This window comes from Zerene cesonia, chromosome 2, assembly GCF_012273895.1.
Source record: "Zerene cesonia ecotype Mississippi chromosome 2, Zerene_cesonia_1.1, whole genome shotgun sequence".
NCBI lineage: Eukaryota > Metazoa > Arthropoda > Insecta > Lepidoptera > Pieridae > Zerene > Zerene cesonia.
In genome coordinates this window covers 2,510,275-2,532,144 of record NC_052103.1, presented here as the reverse complement: position 1 = coordinate 2,532,144, position 21,870 = coordinate 2,510,275, and the positions used below count along the sequence as shown (strand labels likewise).

The window sequence follows — 21,870 nt, the reverse complement described above, 5'->3', positions numbered from 1 at the left end:
ATTTATGCTTGCATTTGTAATATAATAATATTGTATATTAATATTATAAACCTGTATGTTTAAATAACAATTCGCAATATATTATTTTACGTGATGTAATTTATTAGTAATAATTTTAACAAGCCATTATACATAATTATATAATGTATAATATTAATGGCAGGTTTGAAATTCGAATATAAAAGATTAATTAATTAATGGCAACACTGCTACTATAGAAATTCGGTTTGAAAACTAAGCAGGAACAGAAAGCGTTTGACTGTTTTGAAAATTTCACTTTTCAGTTTTGTTATTGTTTTCAATTTTTGTTAATTTCAGTAATAGCATTGACACAAAGGGAATTAATAATAGGACTAGTTTTCAATAGTTTTCCAGTAATTCATACAAATAATGTTTTGTACTTTGCTATGAACACTTACTATTTGCGATGGAGAGAGACGAAAAATTTGAAAAAGGTGATTATGACGATAAATTAGAAAAAAGTTCAGCTGTGAATAATTTAATACTAGAATATTATAAAAAGTTTGGAAAAAAACGAGATTTGGAACAGTTCTTCTCGCTATCTACAGCCCAAAACGAAATAAGGGATCCAAGTAGTTCATTTTGGAGGAAAATGAAAGCATTGAGTGATTCTTCTGACTCTGGAGAAAAAAAGAGTGAATCCTCAACAGAACTTTGTAGGATTTCCATAAAATGTTCCATACCAGAGCCCTCTGGTTTACAAGTTCCGGTAAGTTAGTTATATATTGTTGAAAATGTTTAATAAATAGGTTTATGTTAGTATTATATTATAGGTATTGTGCCTGATTAGGTGCGTATAATTTAAAATAAATATTGTTATATTTTCAGAAATGACTAATATAATCTTTACTAAGTGGATTATGACCTAGTTACTAAAATATTTATCATCAAATCAAATATATACTTATAAACAAACAGTCTAAGCTTATTGTTACTAGTTCATAATGCGTTTTAAAATTAAAATTATTAAGATTAATAAAATAGAATGTAGCATTTCAATTGTGCACATAAACTTACAGCTTTTGGGTACTTATTTAATTCTAAATTGGTAATATTCTTTTAGAGAGAAACTGTGCAAACAACAGAATCTGATTCACCACCTATAATTAATGAAATACTTGAAGAAAAAAATTCCGACAATGAATCAGAAATCTCAGACGATGTCCATTCACTTAAATGTAAGTATAATGAAACTTCTTTTAATCTTTTTCATCTTTCATAACATGTTGCATACTCCTCAAATTATGTATGGAAAACTTATAATATCCGTGTAAAGACTGAATAGTTTATATTTATATGAGTTCTATAAAATTTCTATATATTTTCAGCCAAAGATGGAACTCTAGATACATCTATGAATAAACCACATTCGCCAACAAGTAGTGTGACTTCTCAACGTAAACTAGAATGGGATTCATTGGCTGATGTTGGGTATGGTAATGAAAGTGACAAGAAAACTTCTGCATCAAGTTTAAGCACATTAGAGCGACTGGCTTTGCAGCAACAGTATTGTATTAATGACACACAACATAATGATCTAGGGGTTCCTACAGCACATTCAACGCCTCTTGAACCAAATGATAGCAAATCAAAAGGCAAAAAAGATCTTATAAAGAAAACTACAAAAATATTTAACAAAGATGTTGATCATGTCCAATTAACATTGCCCAATATTCCAGAAACAAGTCAAGCATTCAATTTGAATCTTACAAAACACATCACCTTCAATGTTGATAAAAAGGGTGAAGTTAACATTGAGAATGTGACTAAAAATATATCTAGTTCCCCTGAAAAGGTATCTGTTGAAACAGAAATGACACAACAACTAAAAATAGACAGAGAAATACAAACAACCTTGTTGAAAGAGGATAAATGTAGTGGATCAAATGATATTCCTACAAAAACAATGCTTAAGTTTCCAGTGCATGTCAATTTAAATACTTTAAGAAAGAGGAACAGAAGAAAAAAATTGAAGAAAGTAAGAAGAAAACATAAAGAGAAACGGCAGGCTGTTGCTCCTACTGAATTAAATCAAGCACATAAAAGTGGAGAGCAAATATCTGCTGCAGAAAGTTTTGAATACATGCCTGGACATATCTATCATCAGAATCAAATTAATAATGATCATAATCAGCTTCGCAATGTTTCGCAAGTTAGGAGTGACAACAAATCCAGTTTAGAATCTAGTGCTGGACACACTACTGACTCTAGCAAAGACAAAAATTCCTTTGTGAAAGATTTAGAAAAAAGCATTGACCTACTTAAAATTACTCTCAATAAAAAACACACTGATGAAGGTCTGAAGAAAAAGTTGATTAAAGAAATTGTTCAACGGCTTTTGAAATCTAAATACAAAGATGACGAAAGTACTACAGATTTTCTTTCTGGATTGAGTTTTGATAGTAAAAAGCTAGACTTAGCAGGGGGCAATCACACTACAACAAGTACATCAGATCCAAATGACACTGGTGACAAGAAGCTTATGAAACCAAAGAAATCTATACTACGCACTGATAAATTCAATTCCAATGTTTTACCTTCTACTTCACAAAGTACTCCCAATTTACCTTCAGTAATTAATAATGATATCCATATACATCCTCCTACTAAAGTACATGCAACATCTAATACAAATTCAGATATATCTGGAAAATATACAAAAGCATCCTCTGAAGAACTCTATCAAAAATACCTGAAAGCTTTACACAGAGAACAGGCATATAAACAACATTTGAAAGAAAAGGAATTACTTTTTAAACAAAAACTAGTTGGCTCAGACATAAGAATTAATTCTTATAACCAACCTGACCAAAAAGCTCAAAATAGAATAAAAGATTTAATGAAAGATTTGATAAGAAATAATTATGATGATGGATCTGGTGATGCTAGTAGACTGGAAGGTGGAAGTAATACTCATTTGAATATAGATGTACTAAATCCATTAAGAAAGCAAAGAAGCCATTCAATTTTCACATTATCATCTGGTACATCTGATAGTAACAAGAAGAATATGAAATTAAAAAATAGAGACCCAGTAGAGGTTGCCACTGCTTCATGCAGTAAAAATGAAAAACATTATTGTTGTTGTCCATATCATACATCGCATGGTAAATTTGAAGTTACAGATAGCTCGGTGCAAGTGAATTTACAATGTTGTGATAAAAAACAAATATTTGATGATGGACGATTTAAAGAAAGTCCTAAATGTAGCCATCAAGTTCCACATATAACACCTGATTCAAAAACTAGAAATATTCAACATGTTTGCTTATGTCCAGACAAGCATGCTCAAAATAAACCTGACAGTGCTTACAGATGTAGATGTACACATTTCATTAATAGTGGTCTCAAAATACAGGATAGAGATCCACAGTCATATAGTCAACCTTGTTTTAATTTGGATTGTGGTAGAGATCATAACACTGCATGTCTCATACCCACTGCTACTAAAACTAGCAATCAAAATCAAACTTGTGAAAGGAAATGTATAAACACACAAGAAAGTTCGAGTTCAAAATCATCACAAACAAATTTGGATTTAGAGCGAATATTGCGTCGTAAATCAAGCTTAAAAAGTGTTGCGTCTTCATTATCAGACAATGTTCCTTCTTTGAAGGAAGATTGCCATGGTTTTCTGGATACTAAAGCACCAAAAAAACAAGCAAACAAAATAATTCATGAAGCTATTAGATGGACTCAAACTGAGATAAGCATTAATCCTAAGATTTCAGATCCATCATTCTCTGATATTGTCATAATTGATACCAAAGATTGTGCAAAATTAATAAGCAAACAATGTAGAGAAATTTCACCCTTGACTTCAGAGAATAGTATGAAAACTTGTATAGAAGAATTTAATATTCCATCTCATAGTAAAGATAACAGTCAAGATAAAGACACTCTTATAAGTAAGCAAAAATCTCCAAAAACGATTTCGGTTAATAAATCTTCAGCTGTTTTGAGACTGGATAAAGAAATCCAATCAGACGTAGACCTTAGTACTTTTAACAATGTTGGTAGTCAAGTGAATATGCCTAAACTTAAAAACTTTACAATCCCAATTCAGGGCACAAATATGACCCTAAAAGTAAGTTTAGGCAACTCTGAATCATCGTCAACAGCTGAAATAGATACACCTTTACCAGACAAGTCAAATCAAGAATTTATAACCCATGAATCAAAGGAAACTCTTACCAATAAACCAGTTACTGTAGATAATTCTACATCTTTACTAGAAGAATGTTCTAAAGGTGTACAGTCTAATGAGCTTCATGTATCTGAAGAACCTCATATTGAACCATTAGTATGTAATAACGAAACTTGCATGGAAACATGCAATAAGACTAGTAACATTAATGCAAAATCTTGTGATGTTGGCTGTTTTGTTGAAGATAAGAAATTTAATACATACCCTAAAAGAGAACACATCAATCCGTTAAAACCTTTACTGCGGTCTAACACTGATATAGGAAAGATGGAAAAGGCTTCTCATGTATCATTTGATCAAACTGCAAATGACAATGGAGATCGTCAAAATATTTGTGTTCCTTTAGAAATTGCTGCTAAAACTGTTTCAACCGAAACTGAAGAAAAACAAACTAGCAGTACTAATCAATCTTCTAAAATAAGTAAAATTTGTTCAAGTTCTAAAGGTACTTCTGAAAGTGATTCCCAAACCACATGTTCTAAAATTGATTGGAAAAATTCAGGTGATAGTACAAATGAAAATACCAACAAAGATCCATTAATTGATCTGATTAAAGATATAACTAAAAGATACTCAAAGAAAGACATTGAAAAGAGTAAGAGAAGGAAGTGTTTCAAAGAACTATTAACAGTTCTTAATTACTTACTAGATACAGAAGATAGTAGAGATAGTACTGACCATGAACACAAAGTCACACAAGCATTTACTTGCGAAACTAACAAATGTAATGAGGAAAAAATACCTGAAACAAAACCTACAAAAACATATGTAGATAAAGCAATACAGCTAACAAATAAAAAGCCGAAAAAATGTCATGCTGAGTCATCTGACCCTACATCAACAGATTTGCCAACTACGTCCACCGACTCAGCTGCATGCCAAGTCTTAAACAAAATAAAGAAAGAATGTGAAAAATACTATCAAAAGAAATGCAAGTCACATGCAAGCAGGAAATGTGAGGCATCCAGTAGCACATCAGTAAATTGCGATCAATGTAGAAGAGTTCACCATTGCTATTGCAAAGGATATAAATGCCATAAAAGTAAAGCACCTGCTGAGAAAAGTAAACGTAAATGTGTGGCATACAACTTGATATTACAAAGCGATAGCTTAGTCAGCGAAGAAACTACATGTGATAATAATGTCCCCCAACTTCGTAATATTGTAATAAAAGTACCGAAGCGAAAAACAGACAATGTTCCGTTCAGAGAAATGACTGCGAAATTTGAAAGGGAATTCCATAACAATATTCCTCATTGTGCAAGAGTTCATAGATCAAAGAGTCTTCCAAATGATAGCGAGATATCAAGTACTGATGAGATGTTCAAAAAAGCCCAAGCACTTTCTGTAAGGGAGTATCTAGAAAAAAATCGACCAGACTTTGTTGAAAGGTGCTCTGAGCGTCAGAATTCTCTTAAGATAGTGAAAGAAACTCGGTAAGTTAATTTTGATAATCAATTTCAAATATTCACCAATTTTTCTTACTTCAGGTCAAATGAAACATCTCCTAGAATGAACATGATTGTAGTGCACACACCCAAATGCAATACTAATCCTTGCATGGAAAGTTGTAATATGTACTGTGGAGGTAACTGCCTTTCTATTTTGTATTAATAATCTTGGAAAAATATTTAACAAATGTTCCTTCTAGGTGCACCCATAAATTATTGTGCTAGTTGTGTAAATCACTGTAATAATATACATTCTATTAAAAGTGAAGTAACAAGGATTGGTGAGTTTAATATGCTAACTTAGTAGAAAGAGTTCATTTAATTCCACATTTAAATGAGAAGTGCATATCACATAATAATATGTCCTTATATTTTCACCATCAATAACACCACCACATCTTACTTATGTTATTAATATTTACTGCTAGTATCAGCTGTTAGAACTGGATTTATTCATCCAAAATGAAAATATTCATGTTTGTTATTATAAAATATTACAAGGTTTTACCTACAAAAAGATAAGTGAAATATGTATGTCTTTACCAATGCTATTTGTAATGATTATTATTGGTGCAAAAAAAAACGCAAAATGCCTTTAAAAACAAAATAATTATTTGCTCAAAAATTTGTCTGTTTTTTTTCATCCTCAGAACAAATGAAAGGGCGGCGAAACTCGAGCTGCTGTCAATGCAGGTGGCCCACCAACCAGCATTAAAGGATTTATCTGAATCGGAACTAAGATTATTTGCCAAGGCGCTCAGCAAGGATCTTAGAACGAAAAAATGTACGTACAACACCTAACATGACTAGAAAAATTTACCTAAATTTCATGCCAACTCTTGGATTCATAATAAGTATCTTAATATCCAATATCTCTTCAATAAATAAGATGCTCTGGACTAAAAAGTTCAAACTTTTTGTACATAAATTTTAAGTTATTATAATTTGTAATCCATGTCCTATTCTTAATATTTTCAGTGGCGCCGAAATTTATAAGTGAACGTGCCATGAAAAAACATTCCGAGAAAATCTACAAATCACTGCCGGAAGTCGTACGAAAGAAAGAGGAATTGAAAAAGGAGAGCATAAAGAAAACTAATTTATTACTAGCCAGTATATTTAAAAAGGTCTGTAAGTCACAGTTATATAGATATACAATTTTTCGACAGCTTAGAATGGACGGGAATCTATCACTCGAGAATATAAACAAACGATCGTTACAATTTTTCAATGACATATTATACAAATCTATATTAAATACGAACATAATTTGCGCTGATACCAAACTTTATGATTTCATATATTTCTGTCAAATTTTATTTAAATTCTATCAACCGTTTTCACGTATAAGACTCATTATCCAATAATCTCCTCTTCTATTAGTAGTACGAATTACTAATTAATTCTTTTTTTTTTCAGAATTTACAAAAGAAGACCCTTCAAGGTGCTGTTAATTTATCAAACTATAGTACAATTATTAAAATTTGACATGAATTTATAAGCACTGTGTTAATGTTATTTGCACTAAGTATGTGTTTTATAAAGTTGTTTTGTTGAAGGCCTTTTTTATAAAATAAATTTATTTTTGTAACTGTTTTGTTTCATTTATATGTCTTTGTAAACTTGAGCAAATAAGTGATGAAAAGTTCTCTCAACGAAAGGGGATACTAGAGGGATACTAGAGATACAAAGTCATTTACTCGAAGATACGACGCAACAAACAAAATATAGTCTATATCTTTCTATCTTGTTTGTTTGCTATCTGCCGCACGACTCACGCTTGGTGATTCTCAAATTACGCCATACAAGGGTTTGAAAACACACGGCTATTTGCATTTGTAGACGCGTAGTTATTTATTTTATTTCATTCTGTATCCTAAAGAGCTCGGGAAAATACAATAGATTTCGTCCGTTACGAGTATTTCCTGTTATTATTTCGTTATATATATATATATATATATATATATATATATATATATATATATATATATATATATATGGTATAATTGTTCAATATTGTATGTGGGAGTCGAGCATGTTCGGCACGAATTGGGCCAGCTTGTAGAATAGCAGAAAGTCGTGGATGCTGCGGACAAAAGCTTTCATATATCACTTTATACAAGTTTGTAATAAGATTAGCATGTATTATTATGTTAAACTATGTTCAAAACAACAGCTTTTTTACAATTTATAACATGTATTTGCCATCCATATGAGCTGGAAATGGTATTAAAATCAGATAAATTTAAAAAGTGACTAGTAAGCACAAGCTCAAGGATATACGAGGCACTAATAAAATAATACGATACCAGGCAACCATTTTAATTTAGCTTTATGTGGGTAGAATGTATTCAGTATAAGCTTTATTGAACTTAATGCTACTGCGAGATTTTTCGTACAATGAAATGTTTTATTGACAAACTGTCAAAGTAGTGACATTGAGTTTGACGGACGACAGTCGTGATATCACTTCAGCCCGTGCAATAGTGGCTAAAATTTTGAAGACTATATCTATTCCTAATTTTTGAATTAGAAATGTATGGTAGCGAAACGAGACTAAATAGGTAATCGAAAAATGGACGAAAACGATTTCTTCAGGCAAACGGTCCAGCATTTAGCGAGATGTCTCTCTTGTTTAAACCCAACACCTTGGGAAAAGGTAAGGTTGCAAAATGTATTTTGTAATCTTGTTTACTATTTAGTGATGAAGTGAATATCAATGTGAAGTTGTAATAGTTTTAATTAATTGACAATTAGTGTGTCTGTCTCATGAAACATACAAGTCCTTTAGTTTTTTGTTTTGTTTTATAAAATATGACCTCATCTTGTGACATAAGCATTATATTTATCGTAAATGTCGCAAAAAATTTTTTTAATGTTATTGTGTCTATTAAATAAATTTTATATACATATTGTTTGTATATTATTCTAAATTGTAGAACTTATTTTTATCTATTTCCAATAGAAAACGACTTTCAAATACACAATTGTAACATAAAAAAAAAATTAAAAGGCACTGAGCTATAAATTATATGAAATAAATGTGGGACCATATAGAATTTATAATATTTTACATTATATGATTCTATAAGTACCTACTGTTTATATGATGTTATGTGCCATATAATTTACTATAATATAACTGTTTGATGAGAGGCAGGTTTAATATTTATAATCAAAATTTATTATTATTAAACTATTAATCAGTAATTTACAAATGGATACTTTGAAAGTTTAATAGTTTTTTTTTGTTTTTGATAATTATTTTGCCATGCCATCAAGAGATGAAATAATTGATATATCAAAATATCACAAAGATAAAACATATGTCCTCCAATTTATTTTTTACAAATGTATTTTTAGTTCAACTTTATTTTCATTATTTAGCTATCTAAATTTCAAAAACTATTTAATTTTTATTCTTGTAGTATTTGGCATGACCTTTTGAATTACTTGGACGAGTGTTGCCGAATCAGATAAGATGTTAGATTATACAACTTACAAATTTTAAAAATATATTTAAACTAATCATAAAAATATTATATATAAAATTCTCATGTCGCAATGTTGGTCCTATATTCCTCTGAAACGGCTGGACCAATTCTCATGTATGGGGAGGTCTGAGAATCGGCCAATGTCTATGTCTCATACCCCTAAATGATAGGAGTAATGAACAAAAATTTATGCTTGGTCAGCTAGTACATATATACAAATTGTTTAGACTAATTTGAATCTTTTCCTGTGTATAAAAGTTGACTGATTTTCTTTATTCTATAAAAAGGACACTTATGTCTCTTGGGAGGAGGTACAACTCCAGATTTACAAATTGGTTCGAATGACAACCATTTTGTATCAATCACAAAAGGTATCACTTGGTAGCCTACAAAGATATTGAGTAACAAAACTAAAAATAATTAATTTAGTATAATAAATTTTTAAATATCTTATGAAATTACTTGAAAAATTGTGGAATTAACTAATTTTAGTCATTTCAAAGATCTACATCTAAAATAATTTGACCTTCTTTTAAATGTTCCACACAAGACTTATTATATCAAGACTTTTCCGCTGCAATTATAATAAAGAAAACTTGTTTTTTTTTGTATATTTGTATTTTATAAACTCAAAAACTAACCCAATTTAGTGTAATGTGTTTAGTTGTATGTAATGTAGTCATTATTAAATATTTGTAGGTGAACACACTGTTCATGCTATGCCCTCAAGTAAGCTCACCATTTGTTGTGACTCCACGCAGCCAAGAGGCCAGCATTGCTCTTGGACTGTACTTCCTACAGAGTGGGCTTCAGCACCAGGAGAAGCTCTTGCCATATTTCCTGAAGGTGTTAAAATGTCTCTCTAACGCTCAGTTTCAAGAGCCCATGTGTAGAGTGAAATCTGGAGACCGTGAGTATTTTGGCTCACTCTTATTACATTTATATATGAAAAAACTGATGCATAGTGAATTTATATCCATATACTGAAAATATAAATGATTAATTAAAGTATTAAAGCAAAATAGTATGTTAGATTAACCATATAAAGTTGTATGCTAATTTTTTAGTCACAATTTATGAGATAGTATTTTTAAATAGTGGCTATATTAATAAAAACAAATCTGATTTTTTTTCTACAACTTTATTACTAGCTGGGCCCCGCGGTTTCACCCGCGTAAGTCCGTAGGAATATCGGGATAAAAAGTTGCTTATATGTTATTCCAGTTGTCCAGCTGTCTACATGCCAAATTTTATTGCAATCAGTTTAGTAGTTTCTGTGTGAAAGAGTAACAAACACACACACACACATCCTAACAAACTTTCGCATTTATAATATTAGTAGGATAGGATTTATTCAATAAAGAAAAATAGAGATAAACAATGAGTTGAATGAATTAAATGCCACTTGTATGTAAACTATTCATGCAATTGCCTACTTATGATAAGAATCTTGTTATTTGTGTTTTACAAATGTTATAATTAAACATTATAACTACAAACAAATACTATAGTTATAACTACTTGTAATTATATCTGACATACAATATTGAAGTTACTAAATGCTACAAATACATTACAACAACATAAAACTATATATTACACAAAAATAAGTTTTTTTTATTGATCTCTATGAAGATGACAAATGAGTTAATAAGAAATAAAATAAAAGACACAAGAACTGATCACCAATGTAAATAGATGTTTTTAAATAGCCCTTGTCTAATAGATTTATGCAACTTTTTGTTATTTCTCTGCCCAATAACAGGTATTCCTATGTCAGAGAAATTTAGCTTCTGTCTAAACACATTGCTCTCTGATGTCGCCTCGAAGAACCCTTCGCTGCGAGAAGAAATCACCACAGCTCAAATTGAGCTCATGTCAAATCTCACAAAGATAATAATCACGTGTTTCGAAAGCAAAGACTACAGCAAAACAGTATCGAAGCTGCAACTGTGTAAAAGCACAATACCTATATTGATAGGTTTAGCGCGGTCTATGGGCAGATATGCAACGGTCGAACCGTCGCTATTGTGTCGATTATTTCCTCAACCAAGTAGCCCAGTGAGAACGAAGGAACCAGAACCAAATTTCGAATACGCCACCCTCGATAAGAAAAGGCGTTTCAATCAATTCAGACCAATCATACCGCGTTCGCTGTCGGGGAATTTGAACCCAAATTTTGAGAGCATAGTTGAAAATGGTAGCGACACGGTTGACAGTGGTTGCGGTACATTAAAACGGAGCTCTCTCCAGAGCTACCACTCCGTACCTTACGATCCGACTACGTATTTCTTTCACAAGTTCGGATCTAGTTTTAACCAGTTTCCGTACATGCGGTTTCCTGAATCCCCTGAAAAGAGGGTAAGCGTACCGTTTTACGTAACATACCTGCAGTCGATATTGTCGTTGGCCAAAAAGTTATTGACGAGAGAGCTATTAGCGTTCTTGGATGAAGAGGCAGAAGATATTCATGCGTCTGGACAAATACAAGTTAGTATGAATAATACATCCCATATTAATAATTATAAATTAAAGCTTGTATCCCACTTCTGATGAGTAAAAATTTGTTTTTTTTCAGGTATTTCCGTATAAATCGTTTTCAGAAACATTGAATTTAGTTATGGTGACATTACTACGTGATATTCTTCAGAATCAAAAAGATTTACCCGGTCCATTTACGAAGGATGTACAGGTATAAATATACTATTTTACATTTTTATACAATATATTTTTAAATTCGAGTACTTAGTTATAGAAAGTTTCGAAGTAGTAAGTAGTTGTAGTTATAAACATTTTCACATGCATAGTTTAATATTGACATATAAACAAATGCAAATATGGGATTAGCATAATTAAACACATTACTTTTATATATAAATGAAAAATCTATTCCTGCATTATGTAAGCTATTTTTGATAGATAATAGTAACATTGTTGTAATTAAATTAATTATTACCTTTGCGGCCTTCAGTGTCTCACACGAATGCGATGCTATTAACAGTGTGACATAAAATTAATATTGCCTTTTATGAATGTAACGTAATTTTAAAGGACTGAAATACAAATTTAATTCCTATTATATATACGTTTTCACTAAATCTTAAATGAAATAAAATATTTTAGAATTTTTATACACATTAAATAGTAATTAAATATCTTTGAAAAACTTTGTCTTCCGTTGATTAAAACATGTACCGCCATGGCGAGCGAATTGTTTTTTACGCTTTAGTTTTATTTATTAATTTTAATTATTTTAAATTTGTTCATGATAATAACCTACACATTTGTAACGAATACCTGTTATAGTAAATTATTTGTGAATTTTTAAGTTGTATACATGAAAGCAACTGTTTCTAAAATTATATTTTACCTTTTATTTTTTTGGCTTGAGTATGTTCTTGATAATTAATTTAACAACTGTATTCCAGGAATTCGTAAAATGCTTATTCCTGAGTGGACAAACAGAGTTACAGAGTCGACATCATGATGCCTCCGAGAAGGAAGATAGGGAGACCAACTTTGCCACTGTGAATAAATTTAAAGTTAATGTTATGGCCAATTCGGCGTGTGTTGATTTATTGGTATGGGCAATTGGCGATGAAACCGGTAATTATTATGCAATAATGTTAAAGTAACATATATAAATTAAAATTCAAATGTCCAATTGAAAGATTTTTTGTCAAAATATAATTTATGATTAGATTTTAGCATTTATAAATAATACGAATATATGCGCTACATTATAGCTATTTTTAATGATAAGTCATATGAGAGTATGTAGGATATCACAGTATATAATATATATATTATATACGGTGCAAACAAAATTATATGCTATCTCTTTCTAACTCATCTATATATTTATCTTTTTATTCGTATTGGAAGCAACAAAGGCTAACTTATTTGTTTTATCCATATGCAGTGGATGAAGACTATGATGTTCCAGCTCTTTTAAATGCTCTCACGATACTAATAGGTACAATTGTGTGAGGGTGTCCCCATTTGACTAATACCGTTTGAACCATTGATCTGTTTTAAACACATAATTTAAAACTGAATTGTGTTAGTAGAAGGTAGTTGGAGATTTTCTGTTTTTACACTGGATATAACTCACTCCATTCATTGATGAGACACAACCTAGTCTTAACAACTAACAATAAGTATCCTATGTCCTTACCATTCATTATAATTTTAACCGACTTCAAAAAGGAGGAGGAGGTTCTCAATTTGAATGTGATTTTTGAGTGTTGATTTTAAAAGAGATTTCGTCTGTAAGTTTTCATGCAAATAAGAGCAATCCTAATGTGGATATTATAGTAGTGTACTTCGAGATACATGGAATGAATGCTGATATAGTGCGCTCAGATCATAAAACTTTCATAAATAGAATAAGACTTTTCACACCCGAGTAAATCCGTATCCCGTAGGAATATCGGGATAAAAATTTGCCTATGTGTTATTTCAGTTGTCCAGCTGTCTACGTACCAAATTTCACTGCAAACACTTCAGTAGTTTTTGTGTGAAGGAGTAACAAACACACACCATCAATCATCATCCTTACAAACTTTCGCATTTATATTATTAGTAGGATAGGATATTGAAAGCAAGTTTAATTTCAGAAGATATGTGTGTAAGAGAGCTTGATTGTTTGCAAATAGAGCGTATAATAGTCCAATTGTGTTTTCTGTACAACTAGTGTTAGTGCGAAGCGAAATCTTTGTACATATTATATATGTTATTATTAGAATAAAAAATAGCCGTAATATTTATCATTTGGGCAAATGAGTAAAACATATTAGCATTTAAAACAAACTAAATTTGTATTATTTTTAGGAGCCGATTCATTATGTGGTCGATTGACAGAGAAAATCAATTCAAACCACAATCACAAGTTGATATTAGCTCACATGCCGTTGCTTATGGTTTGCTTAGAGGTAAGAGATTCGTCTCGTATTTGAACGTTTTTTTATCGATATACTTATATATGAAATCAACTCAAAATTCTTTATTGAGCACCAAACCATAGAGAAATAAGTACTATGTAGAAGAGCAAAATGAAAAAAACAGGCGGTCTTATGCCTAAAGCTGTGTACTCTTCCAGACAATTTGTGTATATATAGTTGTTTATAAGATTGTAATATGAATTCATACTTATTCAAAAGAACACATTTTATTTAAATTGACACTAGATGGCGTTACATAAAAACGTGGGAAAAAGTCTATTTTAATTTTTTCAGGGTCTCGGAAAATTAGCAACAAAATTCCCTACAATAGCGAATACATCCATATATTGCTTGCGTGACTTCCTAGTCACCCCATCTCCAATACTTTTTAAGCTGCACAAGCTGGAGCTCGAAAGGTCTGGTAAAGACCATATAAAGGCTACGCGTGAGTTTTTTTTTTTAATTATGGTCAATGGAGCATATAAAAATATTATCATCTAAATATTATCATACTACAATCAAAAATAAAACCAGTCTCAGATAGGTATTGTTCGGAAATATATTTAATTATTTGCATATAAGGATTATGAAGTGTAAATAACGTTTTAACAATAGTAGTTGTACCTTTACCCTTGATAAACAGAGTCTTAAAAGTATTCCATGCATTTTTTTCTAACACAGTGGTATGCAACTATTTCTCGTTTTCTGTGCCGGTGTGGTACTTCCCCGGTGCGAGCTGTCCCAATTTGTGCCGAAATGTGCTCGACTCACATAATGTTTTTTGCATTTTTTTGCAACCTTTCCTCAAAAATCCTGTATTACTTTTAAAAATATACGCTTAATTTCGGAATACAATTTCCCAGTACAAAGCAAAGAAGTGCCGGGCGTGACGGACACGGGTGCGCCCGTGAAGTCGACACCGTTCGAGAAGCTTCGAGACGCGGCGATAGAGAACCTGTGCGTCGCGCTGGATGCCGCGCTCTCCGTGGACCCTTATTGCGTTCCGGCCCTCGTTGGCTCCGTCAGTAACCGCCTGTTCACCGCGGAGACTAGTGATAGGTGAGGGTTTTTAGGAGGATTTAGGTATGTCATTGGAGCAGACCACTACTAGATCCCTAATATCCACCCCACTATCCTCAATCCAGTACTGGGGGGACATTAGATCGGGGATACCACTACTAGACCCCTTATACCACTCTAGCCCCCTCCACTAACCCCAATCCAATGTCCTTTAACCCTAGTTAATAAAAGGATAGATAGATAAAGAAAAAATATATATTTTTATGTGTGGTGGATTATGGCCTGAACCCTCATAGGAGGCATGTTTCTCAGCAGTGGGAACATAACTGATGATGACAAAAATGGTTCAAGAAATGGATATCAAACTTCACTACATTGTATAAGGCAAAGTCGCTTTCCGTCTCTGTCCGTATGTGTGTATGTATGTATGCTTAGATCTTTAAAATTGATGGAATGGATTTTGATGGGGTTTTTTTATTAGATAGAGTGATTCAAGAGGAAGCTTTATAAGTATAAGTTAATAGATACTTAATAGCATTTTTGAATTCAATTGTGGATATATAAGTAGATAAATTTTGTTGTGTTTTGTTTTACAAGAATTAGTATCAATATGAATATAGGTTAACTTTTGACAAATCGATTTCTTACGACTTCAAGATAATGTAAATTACTGTTATTTTCAAAGCAAACGTATAATTTACTAGCTGCGCCCCGCGTTTTCACCCGTGTAAGTCCGTATCCCATAGGAATATCGAGATAAAAAGCCTTGCCTATATGTTTTTCCAGTTATCCAGCTGTCAACGTACCAAATTTCATTGCAATCGGTTAAGTAGTTTTTGCGTGAAAGAGCAACAAACACACACACATCCTTACAAACTTTCGCATTTATAATATTAGTAGGATTAGTAGGAAGTTAATAGGTATTTAATAGCATTTTTGAATTCAATTGTGGATATATAAGTAGATATATTTTGTTGTGTTTTGTTTTACAAGATTTAATATAAATAAAGGTTAACTTTTGACAAATCGATTTCTTACAACTTCAAGATAATGTAAAGTACTGTTAATTTTGCTTCAAAGCAAACATATAATTTATTGCCAGGAATCCAATTTTGATATTGGAAACTGCATTATTCAAAGTTATATATACGTTTCAGTGAGTCCTCGTTAATCAGTACAAACATCGTAATAATGTTGGGACACGTCGCGGTCGCACTGAAAGACACACCAAAGACAACGGACACCATTTTGCAATTCTTTCAACAGAGGTGAGTGAAATTTTGTATTGAACTTGTTGTTGCCGCGAATTCGTTCAACTTACATTAATAAATGTATACATTAATATATAGTATTAGATTTTTTTTTTGTGTAACACGCGCATGAAAGCCCTTAATGTGACTGGATTATTTTTTTTATTCTTATTGCTTTGAATTGAAAAATAGTTCATATTATATACGTATATTATTATATATTATGTATGATATTGTACAATGGTAATAGCTGCATGAAGAAAAGTAACTTTATTAGAGCAATTATTTAATTTGGCTAGTTAACATAACGGGTGTTAAACTTTTTTTTTTAACTTCGTGTTTTTATTATTTTACATTTAGATACAATGATAAGTTGTAGTAAATAGCTTTTGATAAAAAATATATGTTACAAAAAAATTATAAACTTTATTTTGTAGGTTGTGCCGATCACCGTCTTCCCTCGACACGTTGATAGTAGACCAATTGGGGTGCATGGCCCTAGCGAGTCCGGAAGGGCCGGCCCACGATGAGATCATGAGGATGTTCACAGTGATCACGGTGGAGGCTGCGAGCGCCGCGTATCAGCATACTGACGATAGGAAACAGTATCGGTGCGTTCGGGTTGTTTTTTATGTCATAGAGGGCATCTGAGCTGGTGGTTCGCCTGATGGTAAGCGATCACCACCACCCATGAACATTTGTAGAGGCAGTGCCTCCGCAAATACGCTTTGTAAGGGATAAGGAAAGGATAAACGGCTGGAAAAATTGGAATGTTCTGGGAAGAAGGGAAAGGAAACAGGCCTCAGGTTCCCCTACCACCGAACGAAATTTTTATTCTGTTTTATTTTATATTATTAAGCTGAGTATGTATTTTTAATACGGTTTTTTATATAGACTCCTTAAGACTCGATTTTGACCAGTATTAAATGGACAGATATAATTCACTTTTTTTTCACTTATTATGAACTGGTGACAATATGTGGTGCTACTAATTTTCTGTACTTAAATTAATTATTCATATTTATTGACGGACGTTAAAAAGGAGTAGGTTCCCGTTTCGAATATTTTTTGTTTGTATTTGTTACCTCAACTTTTAACTGGGTGACCTTTTTTATACATAAAATGGGTTAACTAATGACCCTTGCACTACAGTCACGTATCGGGCGCGGTACTGAACGCGCTCGCGAACATAGCGGCGAACGTGCGCGGCACGAACGCGCGGCACGAGCTGCTCATCCGGCTGCTGGAGCTGTTCGTGCAGCTGGGGCTGGGCGGCGAGCGGGCCACGGACAGGTCGCCGGCACCGGTGCTGAAGGCGTCTGGAAGTGCTGGGAACCTGGGCGTACTTATACCCGTTATAGCGGTGAGTGGAAGGCAGGATTTTTTTTTGTAATGGCGGGCAACTGGTCTGGTCTGGTTTTTCGCCTGATGGTAAGCGATCATCTTCGCCCATGAAAATTCACAGATGTAGTGCCTGTTTTAAGGGGTAAAGGAAAAGGAAAGGATTGACGACTGGAAAAAAGGAATAAACTAGTTAAAATGAAGTTTTCAAATGCTATTCTGCACTTAAGTTTTATATGTATACATTTTATATGCAATTCTGTTTTAATTCAGTTATTTAAATATAAAATTTTGTTTTCCATTAATGCTTGTGTTACAGGTTCTCGTAAAAAGATTGCCGCCAATAAAAAATCCCAAACCACGATTGCACAAGCTCTTCAAAGACTTTTGGTTGTATTGCGTCGTAATGGGCTTCACGGCCGCTGAATCAGGTGAATATAATTCCATTGTTTTTTATTAGTTTCATTCTCCCCAATTTGATTCGCTCGAATTTGAACTCTATTCCAATTACAATTATTATTAAAGCACCATCCATTTTAAAGTATATACACATGACCTGTGCTCTATTATATTACTTTATTTATAGTTTCTTTATTATAAAGGCGGATGATGCGTGGTTGTAGTTGTGCGTGTGAACAATATAGATATGTATAGATAAAAAATCTGGTTTTCTTAATCCGCTGAAAAAAATTTTAGTACTCATAATAGATTTATATTAAGTGTCACTTGAGTGTCTTTATTAGAAAGAGTTAGAATTAGTCAATAAGAAAGACATAGGCGTGATACGGTTTGGCATACATAAATCTGTTCACATATGTATGAACAGATAATTAATTTAAGCCTTTAATAGTATTTTCATTTCAAAAAAATATAAACTGTACGCTAAAAAGTATATGATGTTTATAAACGATCTTATTTCTTCTCTTTGTTCTTAATAATAACAGTTTTTTTATAAAAAATGTTTCAAAATTCATAATGTTACTAAATAGTGTTATCAATACATAGCATAAAACAAAGTCGCTTTCCGCCATCTGTGTGTTTGTATGCCAATCTTTAAAATTTCGCAGCAGATTCTGATGGAGTATTTTTAATAGTTAGAGTGATTGTAGAGGAAGGTTTATATGTATAATATCATAAAAAGGGGGTAAGGGAGTATAATCCGAATTTAACACGCGCGAAGCCGCTGGCAAAAGCTGGTTAGATATAATTGTTAACAAAAAAAAAATCTAAAAATTTGATACGTAAACTGCGTCGCGTACGCACAATTACACGGACATTTCACCTGCCTTCGTGACACGTTCGATCTGTATTTAAACTTTAATATGTCTCTTCTTCTATGGCCAATCCTGTAGCCATGCGAAAGCGTGAGTAACGATGCTTATAGAGTTGTTTTAGATTTTATGTCGTTTGGTTTGATGTGTTGTGGCGACTTGGAGTCTTGCTATACGGATAATTAGTGAATATAATCAATTATATTTATACAAATTGTTTGTTTTTTTTTTTCATTAGAAATGAGAAAGTAAACTAATAAAAGTTTTAAGGGTAAAAAGATAAAGACCATTTCAATTTTGAGATAAATTCTGTTAATGTTAAAAAATCAACTCAAACTCGAACATCATTTGGAATGATTCAGGCGCGCCAATCTTCGATTGATTCCGGAAACGAAAAACGCTGAACTTTAAAATAAAAGTGGTATAAATTTAAGAGCCTTCCGCCTTTGCAATTTTATGTGTATGGGCGGTGGTAGCGCTTACAATCGGGCGACCCACCTTACTCCTTTGTTGACTGTTTTGTTTTTAGTAACATCGTTTTTGTCACTTATATTTTACTAACTGGGTATTGGTCTACCTTGTTATTGGCGTATTTTCTGTGTTAAATAATCAGTTACAGTAAAATTAGCTGTCAGGTACCTTTTATAAATGAAAAATTAATTTTCGTATAGCAATGCTTACACGTCATCATATTGTATTAAACAACAAGTATACATTGAAATGTGTGACCATACAACGTTCCGTCCAAGTAGTGTTTTATTTGAGAGTGGTTTTTTGTCCTTTCTACATTAGAACGCCTTGTTAGCCCTTTTTTGTTTGTAGGTAAATTGTGCTTGTATTTGAGTGACGTTTACAATGTCCGCAATTATATCTTGGTCCCATTTGATTGGCATTTTTTTTGTATATAGTATCGGCTTCAGTGTACAGAGCAAGATATTATTTCTAATGTTTTTGTTTCGACTAATGATGTTCTATTATTGAATCCAAAATAGTAAAAGATTTACACGTGATTTATTATTAGACTAAAATTTACTCGTATTGGTTATGCTTGCCATATATTGGTTATATTTATTTCTAATTGTTAGAAGTTCACCCTATAGCTAACGTTTTAGTAAATCGAAAATTGATTGAAGTAAATAGAGGTAAATCACGTGTAACATCCATGAGAATTTCGAGCGATTATACATCATGGATAAATCTCCAGGACTGTGGCCGCAAGAATGGTATGCGGGGGTAAAGGAAATAGCCGTAAAATCGCCCTATCTCGTATCTCAGACGTCGTTGCGCTCTGAAATGAGAACGTATCAATATACGTCGGCGGTAAGGAACGATTCGGTGTCGATAAATGAGTTGCAAGAGTTGAAAACGCAGATTTTGAACCTGTTAGACCACCAGCCGGATGTCACGGTGATTGTTAATAAGTTGACCTTTGCACCCTGTATGTATCTGCTTAGCGTCTATTGGCTGGAGTCTTTGAGGTATGAACATTTACTTTTCTTATGACGTTTCTAAGTGTATATTACAATCATATTATTATACTCATTAAAATAAATGTTTCATTATTTTTTTCTTTCTTAAACAAAAAACTTTACCGCCGTCAAATTGTCAGAACTAAGACAGTTTAAATGGGTGCACATGGGAGGCACCAGCATTCAAATAAAAAAGAATCATTGAAATTCGTTCACCTAGTCAAAAGTTCTGAGGTAACAATCCTTAAAATGTGGAATTGATAACTTCCTCTTTTTAAGTATTTTCTTGTGTTTGGTTTTACCCGAGTATTATACATTTAAAAATTAAACGTGTCTCCCCGTGGCCACGCTCGCTGTAAAGTGTTCGAAACGTCGGGTTAATAATATACTGAATAAATCCCGTTTAAAATCCGTTAAAAAGTTTTTAATTTCCTCCTTTTTATTCGGTTTGTAATATTTTATTCATAGCAGAAATCATAACTTTGATGACCAATGTTAGATACTGTGACTCCAGTATTAAAATAGCCTTTACAAATAAATAATTTGAAACTATTTCAGAGTGGCTAATTCTCCAGAGCCAAGCTTGCAGCCGATTATTGAGTATTTGAGTGACACGGCGCTGCAAAAGGACAAAAGCAGTATGTGGCAATGTGTTGCGAGGTAAGTCGAATGTTTTTACTTGTATATAGCCGTTGGGATTGGTTGGCTGAAGGGGACGCCCCTTTTTCCAACCACCAGTCTTCCTTGAAGATTGAATCGAGTCATCCTACATTGAGAATATACACTTTTTATATAATATCAGGCAAATGTGTTGGTGCTTCGCCTGATGGTAAGCGGTGCCCGTATACATATGTGCCCATAGCCCATGAACATTACACACAAATACAACAGTGCATTTTTTGCTTTTTGTAGTAAATTTTTTTTAGAATCGTTGTGATTTCAAAACTGATGCAACGGAAAAAACGACAGGTACAAGATACAAATACAAAAATGTGTAGAATGAAGCCGGCAGAGAATGAGACAGAAATATACATACTATTTTATATTTTATATATATTCATCTCATTCTTTTGTCGATTTACTGAAGTTTCACTTCTATCGTGTGTGAATCGCACACACACCTTTGTTTTTGCCAGCTCTGCCCGCTTTTAAGGGGAAAGGGATAAGGGGAATACTGACACCTGGAGAGAAGGAATGGACTGGGAAGGGTGAGGAAAAGAAACGGGCACCACTTAATATTCTCAATGTAGATTGACTCGATACAATTTTTGGCAAATGTTCGTGCGACGGTTATAAAGCAATTGAAATATAATTTAACTTTATACCAATAGACTACAGGCCCATATAGAAAAAATTACGGGTCATTTGAACCACCAGGTGACCTATCTAGAACGATATAAGAG

The 21,870-nt window shown here is 32.6% G+C and overlaps 2 protein-coding genes across 6 annotated transcripts in view; both read left to right on the top strand.

Annotated features, from left to right (window-relative positions):
• Positions 1 to 220: 220 nt before the first annotated feature.
• Positions 221 to 7,241, top strand: LOC119833717. Of its 2 annotated transcripts, XM_038357867.1 has the most exons (6): positions 221 to 730; positions 1,085 to 1,199; positions 1,350 to 5,664; positions 6,330 to 6,463; positions 6,658 to 6,806; positions 7,099 to 7,241. In XM_038357867.1, exons 1-6 carry the CDS (start codon positions 428 to 430, stop codon positions 7,165 to 7,167), a joined length of 5,085 nt encoding a protein of 1,694 aa, XP_038213795.1. In that variant the 5' UTR covers positions 221 to 427; the 3' UTR covers positions 7,168 to 7,241. The 2 variants fall into 2 exon arrangements, 1 of the variants encoding a protein (XP_038213795.1); XR_005287972.1 differs by lacking the exons at positions 6,658 to 6,806; positions 7,099 to 7,241 and having other exon boundaries at positions 1,350 to 5,816; positions 6,330 to 6,456.
• Positions 7,242 to 8,141: 900 nt separating this feature from the next.
• The window catches only part of LOC119832884 (phosphatidylinositol 4-kinase alpha), a 34,291-nt gene continuing 20,562 nt past the window's right edge, over positions 8,142 to 21,870 (top strand). Inside the window, exons 1-16 of one of the 4 annotated variants that reach the window (XM_038356698.1) lie at positions 8,142 to 8,338; positions 9,873 to 10,083; positions 10,939 to 11,663; positions 11,752 to 11,865; positions 12,602 to 12,779; positions 13,096 to 13,149; positions 14,007 to 14,107; positions 14,411 to 14,561; positions 14,980 to 15,175; positions 16,294 to 16,404; positions 16,824 to 16,997; positions 17,539 to 17,749; positions 18,047 to 18,158; positions 19,080 to 19,091; positions 20,203 to 20,476; positions 21,026 to 21,127. In XM_038356698.1, coding sequence (XP_038212626.1) covers positions 8,255 to 8,338; positions 9,873 to 10,083; positions 10,939 to 11,663; positions 11,752 to 11,865; positions 12,602 to 12,779; positions 13,096 to 13,149; positions 14,007 to 14,107; positions 14,411 to 14,561; positions 14,980 to 15,175; positions 16,294 to 16,404; positions 16,824 to 16,997; positions 17,539 to 17,749; positions 18,047 to 18,158; positions 19,080 to 19,091; positions 20,203 to 20,476; positions 21,026 to 21,127 — 2,810 coding nt within the window. In that variant the 5' untranslated portion in view covers positions 8,142 to 8,254. The remainder of the gene's footprint in view (positions 8,339 to 9,872; positions 10,084 to 10,938; positions 11,664 to 11,751; positions 11,866 to 12,601; positions 12,780 to 13,095; positions 13,150 to 14,006; positions 14,108 to 14,410; positions 14,562 to 14,979; positions 15,176 to 16,293; positions 16,405 to 16,823; positions 16,998 to 17,538; positions 17,750 to 18,046; positions 18,159 to 19,079; positions 19,092 to 20,202; positions 20,477 to 21,025; positions 21,128 to 21,870) is intronic. The other 3 variants (XM_038356707.1, XM_038356714.1, XM_038356723.1) reach the window with 3 other exon arrangements.